Source organism: Macrosteles quadrilineatus, unplaced genomic scaffold (genome assembly GCF_028750875.1).
Source record: "Macrosteles quadrilineatus isolate MER2022 unplaced genomic scaffold, UCM_ALF_1.0 Scaffold_9__3_contigs__length_116548681, whole genome shotgun sequence".
Lineage (NCBI taxonomy): Eukaryota > Metazoa > Arthropoda > Insecta > Hemiptera > Cicadellidae > Macrosteles > Macrosteles quadrilineatus.
In genome coordinates this window covers 16030247-16048820 of record NW_026542602.1, presented here as the reverse complement: position 1 = coordinate 16048820, position 18574 = coordinate 16030247, and the positions used below count along the sequence as shown (strand labels likewise).

The 18574-nt window shown below is 31.8% G+C and overlaps 2 protein-coding genes across 2 annotated transcripts in view; one reads left to right on the top strand and one right to left on the bottom strand.

Moving 5' to 3' along the window:
- Positions 1–9641, top strand: part of LOC129002914 (alpha-tocopherol transfer protein-like) — a 52898-nt gene extending 43257 nt beyond the window's left edge. The window contains exons 3-7 of the mRNA XM_054431033.1: positions 2966–3131; positions 5160–5412; positions 6308–6418; positions 6993–7095; positions 8690–9641. Of these exons, the coding sequence (XP_054287008.1) occupies positions 2966–3131; positions 5160–5412; positions 6308–6418; positions 6993–7095; positions 8690–8850 (794 nt within the window). The 3' untranslated portion in view covers positions 8851–9641. The remainder of the gene's footprint in view (positions 1–2965; positions 3132–5159; positions 5413–6307; positions 6419–6992; positions 7096–8689) is intronic.
- Positions 1–18574, bottom strand: part of LOC129002913 (acetylcholine receptor subunit alpha-like 1) — a 303805-nt gene that overhangs the window by 93459 nt on the left and 191772 nt on the right. The window lies entirely within an intron of this gene.

Here is an 18574-nt window from a genome sequence, read left to right as displayed (position 1 = left end):
TCGGGATTTTTTTACCTCGTATAGTGTAACCAAGTAGCGTATTGTGCAAACCATACTTTACTTAAATTACTTTACAAACAAAGCAACGACGAACAAACTTTGGCGAGTTTGAGGTAAAACGTGGTAAAGTTCGGTGGAAGAATCGGCAAATATTTAGCCAACTGCGATAACGTTGTCCAGACAAGAGAACTATTTCTGTGTGAAGCGGTCAGAGATTGACCAGGTGAGATGGAATGTGGAGTTGCGGAGAGTGAACACTAGTGAAGCAGGGATTATATTGGCTTACGTTAACCTGAGATTCTGAGAAATAGGGAAAATATGAGAAATCAAAAACATCTCACGGTGAAATCATCGTTAAAGTATATCTCAAGATAACCAAAGAAAATGGTCTTTAAAACCTTCCTTTTATTTTCAATATCATCAGTATTTACGAGTTTTTCTATAAAACCAAATATGGCTCTAAACATTTAAAATTATATCAATAAATCAGTTTATTCATGTTGAAGCCTTCCGGAATTGGTAATCAATTATAACATTGACTAAGGAATTGTGGACGTCAAGGTATATAACCTGTTATAATAAATCAGTTGATCGTCATTAATCTGGAGGAAGCTGGTTCGATTCCAAGTGTAAACAATTTTTGCCATTTGTCATTAGGTGGTCAATTGATGATGCGATCCAACAAGACCACAGACCTTATCCTTAAACATGTAAAATCTTCCAAGGAAAAATGCAAATTAAAAAACTAAAACACAAACATTAGTTTGCAGTTAATTTGAATTTCAAACAAAACAATTTAAATATTTACAACACTTGAATACATTAACGGTTTAATGACTTCTATTTGCCAGTATACACTAAATTTAAATACGGTTAAAACTGATTCTTAATTTTTGTAATAATGAATGTGTTAACCATAATAGTATGATTGATATTTTTTGAAAATGCGATTCAGTGGCATAAAATATACCAGTACTTACAAAAAGGTTGTAAAACCCTTTTTTAGTCAGATAATAGCAACCAAAACACATTATGAAAATTTAAAGTTGAAGTTACAGTAACACAACCATCCAGTTTTACACAATATGAACCAAGCAAAGATCAGACGAGCTCTTCTACAATAATGAAGGGATCGCTACAATATATGTAGGTAGGTGACCAGGTCTACAGTTATATAATCTGCAAAGGTCAATGTCTGGGATCAGCTGTTTAGGGGTCATTGACCTCACTCTCGGTTTCTCCAGCAATTTCGCTCCTCTCTTAGCTAACCCGAGGAAACGACCTCAGATAACTTCCGTTAACACACTTAACGCAGCTTCCTTGAAAACTGACCAGTAAATTACTTAACGTGGTCACAAAACTGTTATGGGAACACTCATAACGTTTGTACTGTCTCCAACTACTGGTCTGGCTAGAAACATGTGTATTTATGGAACATTCATTCGAATTACGTGACTTAGCGTAGTGCTTTATCATAAGCGAAACTTAAGTTTACATTTTTTGTCAAATATTCACTCGGGCGCACTAGGGTATCGACTGATCATTCATTGAGAAAATTCATACTACTAATGTAATAGTGCTATAAAACTAAATAATGAATTACATTATGAAGTATTGTTAGCATTTACAATTTTTAAACGTTCAAACAATAATTAGAATATATTGTAATTGACAATCCTTCGATCTAAGCATAAATCCGAAAAATTATTTTTCGACACAGTTGCTAATAAGTAGTAAAATGATGTGTGTACTCCGGTTGACATGTGTTCTACGCTAAATCGTTAAGTAATCATGGAGGTGAACCAGTAAAGTGTTTTGCACGGGGAGACACGAGATCCAACTGTAGTAGGGAACGTTGTTTTAGCGGATGTGCATTTTTATTTGCGATCGTCAATGTTGGTCATGGAAACTACCGAGTTTAGTGGCAAGGTTGTAAAGAAGTGGAGACAAAATGCTTTATTTAGAGCCATTTGTCCCCCGGTACTAACTTCTTCGATTTATTAGTTTGTTTTATCTGTTTCGTCCGCGTTTTACAACACGGAATCTATTTGACCTGATTATACACAGTGATTTGGGGCCTTGTCGAGTTAGTCCAAATTAGTAGAGGAACGAATTGTTTGCACTTTGTGAAAATAGTGAGGAACTAATGCACAAAGAAATAAATAATTTTAGAACACAGTTTTTTTTTATAAATCTAAAACTCTTTCATGTTTCAAATGGATTGTTTAACCTGATGTTGAACTATATTTACATAACTAAGCAAATCAAACTTTCAAAACGTACATGATTTACATATTAATTTTTTAAATGTTCATAAACGTAAACTAAAAATATATTTGTCCAAATTTGTTTCATCATTGATCCAAGCATTAGATTTTGTAAATTTACGCTTTTACAACTAATTTCATTTCAGTTATTTTACTATGAAGAAAGTGAAAATATGAACAAGAATTGCAGTTATAAAGTGGAATACTGTTATTTTGTGTGAAATTTAAAAAGTGAAATATCATAGTCCGATGTTAATTACAGCAAGAGATTAATTTTGATAAAGGAATTCTCGGTATAAATTGCTCTAAAGATAGGATTGGACGTCTAGAATAATCAAAGTCTAGGGAAGTTCAACGAATAAAATCTAAACTAGTTATCTTTTACGTGTTCTTGAAGGGATTCACTCCATTACTTTGTCCAATCTACTGAATTATCAGATAGTTCACAACTTTGTCAATTTAGTTTGAGATTTATGATACTGTAAAACTATTAATTAACACTGAAATCAGAAATTTCTCTTTTTAAACAAAATATTGACTAAGAGATTTTGGGTTTTGAGTAACACGATTTGAGTAAATAAATAAATACCAATATTTATAGTTTAAGTTAAATTTGTTTAGTGGAAAACTAATTCCCACAAAAAAGCTCCGTTCGGACATTTATGGAAAATTAATTAAATTATATTCTGTTGTTTCAGAACACGTGGACCAGTGGCTGGAAAACTACTTGATCAGCAGTAAGAACAGTCTACAACGCGCCAAGGAGGGCCTGGACTGCTACTTCAGCGTCAGAACGATCATCCCTGAAGTCTTCACTCTGAGAGACCCACTGCTGCCAGCTGTCCAGAAGAGTTTTGAGGTTATGTAAGTTTCTATTGCACAATATTAAACCTTTGAACTGAAAATAGTATATTCAAAATATCTTAACTTACTTTCCTCAACCTAAGAGTCACATTTCTTCAAATGTTTATACCACTTATCTTTCTTGGTGTAAAACTAAAAACGGGTGAAAGAAAATCATAAATGTTTACCTGTGATTCTCTTACATTGGTTTTAGGTAAATATAAATTGATAATACGACACGGTAACGCTCTTCCTTGATAGATAATGGAAATAATTTTATCAGTGTGATTCTAACATGTTAATAATTCGATTAATAATGTATTCGACATAAAGGTTGTTTACAAGACATAAATGTTGTATTTCTCAGTAAACAGCAACTATTTTAGCATAGGGGGTTTGATAGACATTTACGTACCTCTGTTTAGCAAAACTTAAACATTCCTTCATTTCATGGCCAATCAAAAAAAAAAACTTGTACATTTAAAATGTTTCAATCACTCGTTGATAGATCATACCAGCCAAAAATACCAAGTTATCTTGATATTGGAAAGTATTAATTTTCAGAGTAGGTCAGACATTTTTCGGAATACGGTATTCAGCTACTATTGACTCAATATATCGCAGCTCACAATATTCATAGGGTTTCAATAAAAAGTTGCTTTGAAAAGCATAACAGCAAATTTGGCGATGTGCAGCTGAACCGGACGTGGCTTAGGTATTCTAGTGTTTCTGCTGCGGATTAAGTTCTAATAAGCAAAAACTATCTAGCCTACCTGACCCTCACAATTGCAACAGTTAAAATCTACAATCCAGAAATGGTTCACTGAAATTTTTTTCTCATTTGGTACGTCAGGTTTTAAAGTTATCATAAATGAATAAAAACTGTATGGAGTTGTAAACTAATAAAGGTTATACAAAATCGCAACGATAAGCAACTGTTTGTTTTGCATTGTTTCAAAATAGTAGTAGTTGGTGTTTTTGGATCGTAGTGGAGTAAAAATAATTTCGAAACTCAAAAGATTTTTTACAATGGCAGGTGTTTCAGTCTTTAGTTATCTTTGAGGGTCTTGGAATTTAAAAGTACGCATTTTTGTATTTCTAGAATATTTATTGCCAATTAAATACATTTTGGATTTTATACACACACATACATTTCAATTTTCAGACTGAATATCCTTTGTCCAATTCAATAACCTCGCAACTATGATACATATCTCTGTACTATTAAAATAATGATAGCACGGTTGTATAAACATTTGACTATATACCATAATAATATTTTATTTAGTCAGTCATGTTATAAAAGATAAAATTAACTAGTAAAATATAAAGAAATCTTTCTGAAATCACCAAAGCTGATATATAGGCTTCGATACAAATGATACAGACAACGAAGCAAATATCGCTCGCGCCTGCAAAACCTCAAACGGCAACCTAGGTGCTGCATTTGGTTTGCGTCCTGAGAAATGAAGGCTCTTTCAGACTCGTGCAGCATTAGAAGAGGTTTCGTATGTTTTCTTTTTAACAAATACATAGTTATTATTCTAAAGAACTTCAAGAATAAAAAAATTGTGATTAGACGTTGTAATTGTATACGAATGGAATATATATATATATATATATATACAGATTTATATACTTTTATACAGATTCAATCAAACACTAATACAAATCGTGTACTTTTTTTATAGTAAGTTTATTATAGAGGGATGATTGAAATTGAATAGAAAATCACTTAAACACATGATAAATAGTTACGCACATGACTTATCAATCTATGAGAGTAGACAAACTACATTCTATTTAGTGTGGTTAACTCTGCGATTAATTTTGTTAGTTGAAATTTTGTGTCTCAAAATATTTTGTGGCTCGCTATAGTAGTACTTTTATTATAGACGGGAATTTATATATCTTTTGAGTTTGAGTTTAAGCAATTGTAGCCAATTTTTAAGCCTGTATTGTGTATTATTTATTATACCTTTTTAAACTTCAATAAAATGTCTTGCGTACATTACACAGTATACATTTTGTATCAATACATTGTCCTAGGGGAGTGATTATCCTGCCTAAGCTGACTCCCGAGGGTCGCCGGGTGATCATGTTCTCCCACCTGACTCCCAGCGCGGACGAGTTCGACGCCACTGTGATGCTGAAGAGGATATCCATGATGATGGATGTGATGCTCCAGGAGGGAGTAGACTACACGGGGATGGATGTGCTGGTGGATACAAAGAACGTGGTGTTCGGTCATCTGGCCCGGTACAACGCCTCCATCCTCAGTAGAACTTTCAAGCTAGGATGGGTAAGTGCATGACGGTAACATGGGTACTTGGTACAATACAGGGTGGAACGAAGTTAGTGTTAAAAAATTTTATGTGTTAAACCACTAAGTATTGGTGACAAAATGGCACCAATTTAAGTTTCCATAACCTCACAGGTAGGGAATAACAGACAATTTAAGATTTTTTCAAAATATTTGTACTTGCTCACATAAAATTGCCATAAGTGCATTAAACATTGTTCATTGTAATTTTCAGAATCCAACTTCGTTCCACCCTGTATAACGTTTCCCCCCAACATTTCTTAGGATCAAGAGGACCCGGATATGTATATTTCTTGAAACATTCTATCTTCATTGGTCATTATGTGGGTACAGTGATTAGACTGCACGAATATAGAGGGGGGTCTTGGGCATAAGAAATGCCGTATTTGGAGATAGTTGTATTTTGTAAAATTCGATTGCTCCTAGGCAGATGGTGTACGGAGATGGGGGGATGAGACGTTATTGGGGATCGAAGTGGTATGGGGCAGCAATATTGTTGTATTTAATTGTCATACGAGCTGCTGGAATGGGTAGGTGTAGTAGGTAAGATAGGTGAAAAGAAAGTGAGTGGTGAAGAGATTATACCTACTTCAACTTGAATGTGTTTATTAACACTAACAACGTTTGTTTTGAAACCCAAAACCTGTTAAGTGCTACCTACAATTTGTGTCATAAAAAAGATCTTACATTTTTCTGTATAAAGTAGGTAGAGCATCTTACTGACCATGTCTAACTTGTTTGTACAGCATAAAAGAAAATGTATAGCAAGTGCACGTGGCAACCTACACAATGGAATAATGCTATGGCAATATGTGAATGGATTCTCTTGTGAAATATAACCAATTTCATTTCAGTCATTGTCTTGTTTTTCCAGAAAGGATACCCCTTGAGGGTGAACAAAATCCACGTGGTAAATCCCTGGCCAATGGTGGAGACGGGAATCGCTCTGTTTACTTCCTTCATGACAAACAAACTAAAGAGCAGGGTAAGTGCCCTTCAATAAATGCGGGGGTAAAGTGGGCCTTGAATAGTGGGAAAAATAAATAGAAAACAAAAGTAAAACGAATACAGGTTTTCTATAATTGTATTCATACAAAATCTGTGTTTTCTGGGTAAAATGGTTATACTTGATCCCAGAATAGGTGATGTGACGCATTTCAATGTACGAATAATTTTAAAGAAAATATAGTTTTTGCTTTTTTAAATGAAAATACAATGCTTTTGTAGTAGGTTATGCCAACAAAGTCATTACAGTTTAGAACGATGCAATTTATAAGAATTAAATATTCTATGATTATACTCGTAATCAGACCACATTATATTCACATTAGATACTCGGTAAAAAAATGATATCCAATTAAAGGATATAGAAAATTGTTTGTAAATAAAACCACACTGGCATTAAAAACCCAAGACTGTATTTAAAGTCTTCAAGAAATGTAAAGTATCAAATAACGCATAATTCTTATAAAAAACAGGTTTTGAGAGAAATAAACTTTTTCTAAGTTATATTTTATTTACTAAATTGAGAGTTTTTAAACCCTGAATGCATTTTGCAGATAGTAGTACACAGAAGTGTCAAAGATCTTCACAGACTCATACCTAAGAACGTGCTACCTGCTGATGTCGGAGGAGAAGAACCTTCGATTGCTGAGCTGAATAGTAAGTCCCTACACGGTACACACATCGCTAAACCTTACTTTATTGATGCTTCTGCAGTTCGTTATTCAGGTTTTGTTGGTAAAACTGAGTCTCGCTGACAAAAATGCACTTCAAATAACTATTATTTATGTCTTTAATTACTATTAAAACTCCAAGTCTAAACTAACCAACGTGGTAATTGTAATGCCTACTACCGTTTTGGATTTACAATCGATGCCACTACTTTCTCAACATCTATGAAAATAGGAGATTGCGCTAAAATCAACATTCGCTATAATCTCCTTTTTATGTTACGTTATAAATGTGGACATAAAAATACGACGAAAGTCCTTCTATCAAACGCTTACTTATTACAGTAGTACAGTAGTTGTATTAAGAAATTGTCCGATTTGAACTTGTAATACTAATTTAAATGTGAACTGTAGTGTAATTAATTTATGCAAGTCAGACTCAGTGAACTAAATAGGCCTAAAATTGAGTATTAGAATACATTTAATGAAGACCGCTTGCGACAGTACAGTTCGATCATCCTGTGTAAGGATTAATTTGCAAATATGAAACAAGAATTAAGAATTAAATTTTATTATCCATCAATCAAAAAAACAATGGTAAATCTCAACGCTGTCTAAAGGAAATGCAAAAGAAGTTAAGACTTAAGTTTTGTGACTGTGAAATATGTGACGTTGGGGACAAATCTATTGCCTTTTTTGTAACAAGTTTTATTTCCCAAAGTAGCGTCCCTTTAGGCAGGCTTACAGTTTGGGTCGCAAAAACGTTGCCCTTTTAAACGACAATTCATCGCAAGAATAACGTTTTCTTTATTATTTTGCATATTTAACAGTAAAAAAGAGGAAGTTTGGTTGGTTAACGCAAGTTTCTAATTGTAACTGATCAAAATTGCAATCAAAATTTGTAGTCGTTATTAGTTTTGCTGACTCACACTAACAAATAAGTCACCCACGTGGATTGTGCTGAGTAATTTTAATACTTGCTTCAATACTTAAATGCAATTTTAATCTATAATACATTCGTTGGACCTGGAGTTTTCCTGACCTTTGTGTATGTTATTTTAGATTCTGGGGTGCAGAGAATTGTTATAAAAATGTCAATTTTTCTGTGATTACCTCATTAGGCATATAACGTCCTTATTTATTCCCAACCAGGTTTTTCGCCTTTATAAAACCATCAGTTTTTTGGAGGCTTTGTCCTGAGTATGGTGTCGTTTTGAAGTCAGGTAATAATCTGACGAATAATGAAAATTGTTTAACGTATGCCTTGAAAAATTAAAAATTGAAGTAGCCTTTAGTCTGGCATTCCTGTCTGCTATTACTGTGACTAGCTTGTCATTTCAACATTAATTGAATCAAAACATTAATATTGACTAAATTTTCCTACTAACATCAATACTTTATATCATCTCAGCTCTAAATATTGAATCGTGTTGCAGAGGATGATACACAAATAAGAAAATAACACACAATAATACACAAATAAGTTAATTATTTTGCAATACTGTAATCTTTACCATAGGTGATTATAGAATTGATAAAACAACTCAATTTCTATATATTTTAAATTATTTATTGTGTTGTAGACAAATGGAAACAGAAGATCGAAGAGTACAGAGAATGGTTCATCTCCAACGAGAAAATCAAATCGGACGAAGCCAAGAGGGTGGGAAAATGCAGCTTCGAATCTGCAGCAGAATCTGCATTCGGAAATTCCGGTTCCTTTAGGAAAATCGAAGTTGATTGATAAACTCAACATGTGAGAGAAAACTATGGATAGAAAATTCCTTGTTGAAAACCCGAGATTAGCTTTATCTTTGATAAAGCTCTTTAGCTATGAAGAGTTTTAGTGTAAACGTTAGTAGATATAAAACGTTCAATGCGAGTACAATGTTCAATTCAATATTGATTAGTTATACCTGAATTACAAACGTTCAATTAGTGTGTAACTTTTTCTAATGTTATTACCAATACACAGATGATTTTAATGGTCAAGATGGTTTATCAGGCTTATTGGTAAAACATCTCTTTTCATTTTAAACCTGTTCGAACATTTGGTCCATTGTTTTAAGACCAAATAACCGACAAATTTGGTGTGTTTACAATGTGTTATCTATGCATAATAAGATTCTTCTTATTCTTACACCAACCTTTCTTATTATAGCTTTACATTGATATTGAATTGTTCAAAGTTCAAAGAGATATAACAAAGTGTTTTGTGCATATGGTGTATGAAGACTTCCTCCCTCTTTATATGTAGAAATTAGTTTAATTTTGTAGTTAGAAGGTTTTTTGTTTTAATTCTACAATATATCGTATGAGAATGTATTACATAAAAATCTTGTTTTTTAATATTATCAATATTAATAATATTAATATCTCTCCGCACTTCTAAATTATTAGTGAGAGTGTATGCACTTGATTGAAATAAAGTCTTTCCTTATGTACATACTTGTTATCGCTTGTTTGCAATATTGGTTGTAATTTATTAGTTACTCTGTTATGTAGAATAGTAAGTCCATTTGTAATTTTAATAAAGTGAGATTCTTAAAATTGATCTTATTCTACCAATTAAAATCTGATTAAGTTAAAACATGTAACATAAATCAAAGTTACAAACATGTCAATCACATGCTCTGGGAGCTTCAGTGTATGGGACTTAGTTTTAATTTAGTAATAAGACGCAACATTTCACTTGATAATTATAACAACTAAAATGATTGATTTAGGAATAGCTATGTTCCTCAAATGAATATTAATATTTCCCTCATCGCACGTTATCTTTATAATTGAAATATATATCTTACATATATCTCATTTCATACATCAGAAGTAATATTCAGAAGTAAAATAAGTTGCCTAACAATAGAAAATTATAAAAAGCTCTAAATATTAAGAAATGTCAAACCCCTATGTTAGTAATTTAGATTTTACCATAGCGGAAATTTTTAATGTTCACATAACAATAATGTTGTCAAAACTAAAGAAAACATGTACTAAATTGACTTGACTTCAAGTCTTATACATAATATTCATCTCAAATCTTAAGTAATTAGGACCCTTAAAGGTCTACGAAAAAACTCTACTTCCTTAAGCCAGGCCATCAATCCTGAAGGTTGATTCTTTATTGTGCGCAAAAAAGTAATTTAACTCCCTCAATAGCGTCGTGATTAATAGAGATAAATTATAGTACCATTAGCCCGTTGTTCACCCTTTTCACAGAAAAATCTCGTAAAATTACTTTGATATTTTGGCAAGGAATGCATGATTTGATTCTTTTTGCTCGTGTAACCAAAAGGTACATAACTATAAAAGCGTCAATAATTTGTCATTGTGTTAGTCGTAAAAAGATTAAATGATTAAATAACCGTTGCTTCTTTTTATAGATCAAATCATCCATACTTGGCAAGGTGATAAAATAAATGGTATTTAGGGCTAAAAATTGACTTGACATGATCTTGTTCGAATGTTAAGCACGAGAACATAAGCGACCAACCACAATCGAATAACAAAAGCAAACTATTTGTATTCAGGTTACGAACAGAATTCCATATGTATTGACTGAAATACATTACACGAAGCACGTCACATTAATACTGTCAGTTTGATTATTCGGGACGATTGTAATGTATTTGACATATTCCATTTCCTGTTCGCAATCCACTCTTTAGTTACCAACCCTGTCTGGAACAGAAATGCGAATATAATACTTGATATTTCATAATACCTTCGCTTTTCTTTCAGCAAAGTGGACTAAAATAACACAAAAATTAATTTCAATTCAATACACAATCATTGCAAAGGATATACTTTCATTTAGACAGGTTTAGGTCAACTACAATAGGTCTACTCATGAAATTAAGTAGGCTATACAAATTAAGTTAACTTTGTGGTTCAGGTTTGCCACTAAAATCCAGGCCTAAGTTACTTCCAGCTGTTGTGAAAACAATTATTTAATGGATAGAATAATTGCAAATACTTTAGCTGCAGAAAATGTCTATATCGGTATCGAACCGTGAACTTCTTGACTAGAAGGCGAGCGCTTGAATACCACTCTGGCCAATCTAAGAACATCGTTCTTTTATCGGTATATTTTCCATGACATACTCTACCCTTTGTGATGGGGGAGATCATAACCTTAGATAAATGAATTACTCCATAAATACCGACTCTAGAACCGTCCCATTTTATGGGGGTTCCGACGTAAACCGAGCACACATCTTACAGACAGGAATTGTTTCTCTTCCTGTGTAAATTTTACACAAACTCCCCATCGTAAATATTCTAAGTATTGCTCAAGCTAGACGTTTGTTATTTCTTCTTTAAAATGAACCTTCTAAAGCATGTTTACCAAATATATTAATTATTCAATTAGCTTCTACATGTAGATGACAATGTAACAAAATAGGAAAGATAAAAGTAACATTAAAACATAGTTTAACATTGCAATCTGATTAAAGCTTTTAAGAATCGAAAGATATAATTTTTTTAATGAAAGTTAATACTTGATTATAGATGTAACGCACAGTTATGTTACTATTTCATTATTTAAAACAGAAAAATGCAATGAAATTGGTTCTGCCGAACGAATTTTAATTTAGTTAACGAGTTTATAAAATATATTTAAAATAATTCCCTAACCATGTTTAATGAGACTAAAATACTCTACCTATCGTGTTTTAAAATGTAACTATGAAGTAGTAATAATGTAAGGTAAAAGATATTAATGCATTTTCTAAACTAGGTTAATAAAGATTTAAAGTAAGTTCAAAGATTGAAAAACTAAACTGATTGTATTTTAAGTGCGTCTTAAAAGGATTTTCTCCATCTCCCATCATCCTTTTAACGTAACTGATATATCTAATAGAAGAGAGAAAAGAGGGAACTTGGTTTAAAATCGATTTAAAAAGTACCCATGAAGAAAACGTTATTGAAAGTTAGTACCCGAATGAATAATACGTTACATTACATTTTGTTAGTAATAATAATACAGTAATTTAATTTACTTTGATAAATGGTTGATTTATGGTAATGCAAAATCTTTATAAGCCTAGTCAACCTAGTAGGTTGAAAAAAAAAAAAACGGTGTAAACAGTTTTTTTTTCATGACAATAAAATAATCAATTAGTTTACTAACCAGCCAATGATTAAAATTTATTGGTTAAATCGTTTCGTCCTGAAGTGTTAGTTTCCAAAATTAAGACAATAACAAGATTTCACCTCGTACAATCTTACCTAAGTCATAACTTTATGCCAGCAGAAGTTGAGTTTATGTTTATGGCTATAACATAATTGTAAATTCTGTAATGGCAGTTTTTAAAACCTTATTGCATTTATTAATGTAATTTTATATTGAAAAATGATTATGAATATGAGTATTTTTTTAGGAATAACATTTTATAGTTCATTCAAACTCTGTGACATAATATTGTAAGATAATAGTTCAAAACAAAGGACAGTAGCGTTCAAAAGCTTTGAAACCGATCGTTTTATAAAAACTTCATTAAACTGTGGCTTGACAGCACCAGTCTATAATGACAATTAACTATGCCCGAAATCATTCTTAGGATCTAACTAGCCAACTCCCGATTTATTGAAGGGTTATATTTTAAACGTATTATCTTAATTATTAAATGGAGATTTACAGTCTGTTACACACAATGAGTTATGCTGGATACACCATTTGACAAAAAGATTTTTAAATTACGCTTTGGGAATAATGCATGGAAATGAAATTGAATCGGTGAAAGGAGGGTTCTAAAATCATCACAACTACAAACCCTAACACTATTACACTTTTTATGTTTAATGGTTTATCTTTTGATAGTATCAGTACAAATGTTAAGATAGGTGTTACCCTTGATAAGCGTTCGCTATTTACAACTTAATCCTCAGTGGAGCCAGGTGCTGAATTAAGCATCGCTTAGCACAGCTGACCGCAGCTCTGCGGGTCTGTACATGGGCTTACATTGAAACTTGGCTAAACCACGGGGAACACATCTGGAATATATGTAAACCATAGTATTTGAAACGTAGTGACATTTGGAAATGGTAAAAGTATTATATAGCGAGATGGAGTCTAAAGATTGGTGATTGGATCTTTAGAAGAGAAGAATTTTAACTAAGATTCCGTTCTATCAAGCTGTGTATACAGGTCGACGATTAGGCAGTAAGACCCTACTACGGGCGTTTGGCCCGTACTATAGAAAAATAAAACAAAAACAAAGCAATACATCAAGCGTATCAAAGATTAGTAATCAATTAAAAAACTAATTATAAAACCAGCACTCAATTAAGTTAAATCGGGCTCAAGGTCTTAACACTTATCAATTACAGTGATTGAGCAGTTTAAGCCCCTTGGGGTTTACAAAACAATTTATTTTTCCTAAATTGGGTCGACTGTGTGAAGGTGGGTTATTGTGTATGAGGGCGCAAAAACGTAATTTAACTCCTTCAATATCGGCGTAGTAAATTAAAATAAATTATAGCTTCAGTGTTCCGTTGAATGTGTATTTCCTGACAAAAATCTTTTGAACCATGTTTGTTCTACTGTGAGTAAAAGCAAGTAGTACATTTGTTACGACAAGCATTCAAATATAGGCTGTTACCTTTTTTAGAATTTAGTAACTTCAAAATTTTGGAACTGCAAATATGTAGGTTTTACAACAAACACTTTATTTGTTTCTAGTTCTATCAGTAAAGACTTAGTGGACACATATTACGCAGGGCAAAATAACGAAAACAAAACGATTATTATTTAGATTTTAATGGTTTTCAAGCAAAACTAGTGGAAATATGTGGTTTCATTAAAAAAATAAATAATACATTATACCAATAGTCTGAATATGGTTAGTTAAAATTCCTTTGAATATATTATTTCATTTTATTTGCCATAAACTGATCCTGACTAACTAAACAAAACGGTTCTTAATTAATCTTAACAAACACCTGATCTTACCCAATAAATCTCCTAACTCATAATTTTTACATTAAACCTTTCTTCAAAACCTTCAGACCATCGACCGAATATAAGCTCAAATAAATGGAAATCAACTAAAAAACAGCAAAGTTTATCTTCACGAATAACAACTTTTTTTGTTTAACATAAAGTTTAAGATGGGCTTCAACCTACGGGCTCACATTATCATCACTTTGATGTTTGGCAGGATTTCAATTTACCATCAGGCCAGCTTCACCCTGTCTGGCTTATTAATAAAATTATAATTATTATGCAACCATAGATTATAGTGGAAATTTTACAAAGAAAATAATAGAATAAGTAGATAAAACTTCAGTACTTAAATAACCAATGAAAATTTGTTTCAGTTGGGCAGTAACCGCTTAAATAACAGATACTTGTAATATTCAAAAATTAATTTTAAACAATGGATATGTGTTTCTTACAGTCTTAATGCTATATTTGCTGTGGGAAGCCTGTTTAATAATCGAGATAGTACAAGGATATTAAATCAATACTTAGTACAGCAATACAATTTCTTGCCACAATAAAACCTTGGAATCTTTTAACTATAAGGGTGCATTCCAGTAGCATAACAGAAGATTATGAAAAAATAAATAGTCGTTTAGAATATTTCACGAAAAGTAAATTATGAAGAGCCTTGGAAGGGGGAAGCAGCCACAATTGTTCTCCAGAACTGCCTCAAGAGCAAATTCAGCGTCTGTTTAGTTTACTTGGGAGGTAAACCAAATCTTGCCTCGTTATCATTCACTGGATGCTAATATTATGGTTCAAATTCATTGTAAAATTTCAAACAATATAAAACAGTAACATAGTTAAATAGTAGTTAAGCTACATTGAAATTTTACCATATGTAATATTGTATATGTCTTTAACTATTTGATTTGCACTTAGATATTTTGTTGGGATTTATGGGGTAAAAATTGGGTTTTCTCATTTTTTACCCTAAAACACAACATTTTCCAATTTATCTCTAAACCTTTTTAAATAGCTTAAAAATCAAATAATTTAGTATATCAAAGTGTTTTTGTACGGTCATTGGTAACGGAGAAAATAAAAGAAAATGACAATGAAATCCCCATATATTCTTTAAGGAGAATACAGTATTGTAAAATGTTGTAGTTTGCTTTTTTATGGATATATTTTGACCAAACTTGGCAAATTTGTACTAAGCTATTAATACTTTACTAATAATCACACTTTATTAGTTTCCTTGTAGCAGCAACCCTAGGTACTCGTTAAACCTAATGTTATTGAATAGATTTAATTAAAAATCAATTCAGACAAATGGAAAATCGCTTAGTCGGCAGGTTTACTGCGGCGGGGGTATTAACTTATCACTCTGTAACACCTAAGCTAGTTAACCTTCATAACTATATACTATCAAAGGAAGTGTCCAGGAGAACGAATCTTTGTATAAAATACATAGTTTTCCGCTTTTCAAGTTTGGTGCTATTGTAGAAATTGGCGGCCACTTTTGAAATAATGGAATTTATATATTTTATAGTCTTTTTGTACTAAATGCAATTTTTAAGACTTTATTACTCTTCGCATTTTCGCTCTAAACGTACTACATGATGCAAAATCTACACCGGAAGTAATTTTTTCTTATGTTGTAACTCCTAATTTGAATTTGAATTTGAATCCCAAAACATAATAAATTATAGGGGCCTAGGGTGTTTGATAAGAAATTTCCAAGTTAGCCGCCATATTGGAAAATGGTGGCTGAATTTAGAAAAACTAAATTCATAATATTTTTAACTGCAACAAAAAATAAAGGAATGTCGCTCATTTTAAGTTTTCTCTAATTCTTATTGTTTCCGATATTCCAATGGCGACCTCATTGAGTTGATCACCCTGTAGACAGTATATGTAAGGGTGACATATACTGTGTCCATATGTATATTTGAGCATATTTGAGAGGGTGACAAATATGTAAGGGTGACCCTCTCAAATATGCTATATCATAAATAGGTTTACCTAAAATAATTTTTTTTTGTATTTTACCTACATATTGAACAACATTCTATTTTCGTGAACATAATTCTAATGTTTTAATGAAAATACTTAAACAGTTAATATGAACTATTTGTTATGGTTTTTACTAAAATTGTTTGTATCTTATATATGAAATCCTGTTACCATAATGAGAAATCATCTATATGGCAAACATCAAAATTAATCAGTCTTATAGCTGTATAATCCTTCGATATTTTATTCGTACTATTTTTCTGTGTCATTGGCAACCTTATTTTTTAAGGCAGAGGACAAATGATCTAACTACCAGAGACACCAAAGTCATAAGAATTCGGTGGAAGTACAACAAGAAAGTGTATCGCACAGCGAGAACCAACTTTACATGGGAAGGTTGTTTTACCGGATGTGAATTTTTATTTGCGATCGTCAATGTCTATTTTGTAAATTACTAAGTTAAACTGCAAGGCTTAATTATATTGTATATTAAAAATTAAAATTTATTTATCTCTTATCTTATTTATAATTTCAATAAACCCCACAACAATTATTCAAGAATAATCGTACTTATTCTGTTGTATGTTAGAATCAAAGTTGAGGTAGTAGGTGAGCGTTCTATTGTTGTAGTCTATTGTTGATTGTTCAGCAGATACCACGCTTTAGACAGATAAACAAGTAATACAAATCTACATAAACAAACCTGAAATTGAAAGTATAAGCGACAGTAGATGTTATTTTACTTTTCTTGAGAAACATTCCGTTTGGTTAGAAATACAGGGTGTCACGTAACTCTCTGGACACTTGTATATAGTGTTACTCCTTAGGTCAAGACAAACACATTTCACCATAGGAACATGTGTCTGTGGTGTCTAGTTTACCAACTGTCGGTATTTATGTGTTTTTTACAAAAAAACTAATAAATCCTAAACGGTTTGAGATACAGCTTTGATATTTTGCAAAAATGTTAATCTTAATAAGACCTATTATCGTTAGAAATTATACTAAAAAATCATTAACCGTTTTAAAATGGCGGCCATTTAAAATATTTGATGCCAAATTTCACAAAAACCGTTAACTTTACAAAAAATTTGTTAGCATTGTTTAAATAAAGAAAAGCGGTCATACTTTAGGAAAACAACACGTTTCTCTGTTATTATTTATCCAATCTTAACAAATATGGTATCATTGAAAACTACATATAATTTACAAACTTTTTTGTCTCTTGCAATTCTTTTGTAAAGTTAACGGTTTTCGTGAAATTTGACATAAAATATTTTAAGTGGCCGCCATTTTGAAACGGTTAATGGTTTTTTAATATAAATTCTAACGATAATAGGTCTTAATAAGATTAACATTTTTGCAAAATATCAAAGCTGTATCTCAAACCGTTTAGGAGTTATTAGTTTTTTTGTAAAAAACACATAAATACCGACAGTCGGTAAACTAGACACCACAGTCCCATTTTCCTGTGGTGAAATGTGTTTGTCTTGACCTAAGGAATAACGCTATATACAAGTGTCCAGAGAGTTACGGGACACCCTGTATAATAGCTGTTTAGTTATTTATCACCAAAAATAGTTTATATGCTACATAAACTTAAACTTAAATTTAACTAACATTTTAAAAACTTACATTCGCTACTCTCGTACCTGTAGGCAGTATATGGGGAAAGGCAAAGTAAATAAATATCTAACTGCGATGAAAACCTATATTATGTTAACATTTAAATTATTAATATGTTAAGGTTAAGTTTAAAAAATACATGAGTTTATATTAACAACATCTTACCTCGCAAGGCCTATTTATAATTCTTAAGTAAAAACCTAATGGTTTTAGACATTAAAAGTGGTTTAATTAACTTAAGTAACAGGCTGGTAGACCTGGACGAAAATATCTGACAGATTATGTTTTAATTTATTTTGTTCCAACCACAGATTAGTAGTAGCATAACTTGATCACCCGTATTGTCGTTGTTGCTTCGACTTTAAAAACCAACCCCATTACATTGTACTACAAATAAACATATGAGGTGCATGTGTTTATTGGATGAAAAGATTTTGTACTTGTTAGTTTAAATGTTTTAAATTCGTACTTGTAAAAGGGTTTTAAAGAGTAGGCCTATTGGAATATAGCGTTTTATAGCGTTACTTTGGGTAAAAAGTATCTTTTCAAATCCTCCTGCGATACCATCTCCTTAGGCCCTTGAGTAAAATGTATTATTTAATATTATTTGGCGGGAATGCAGTATACAGTGATTAGGAGTAAATTACATTTGACAATCTCATGTCTTTGCTCGCTAACGTGGTCTGATGCCACTATGTTTTGTTGTTTAGCTGGTTATAAAAAATATATATTAACATGTTGTCTTTCAATTAATTTCATCAGCAAATGATTAGTTGAAAGTGTTTTAAATATAAAAATAAAACAATCCATATTAATGGAATTAACTAACATGGTATGAAGCTTAGTTTTGCGGTTTATTCGTGATCCTGACGATTATTTTTTTCATTTTCACGTA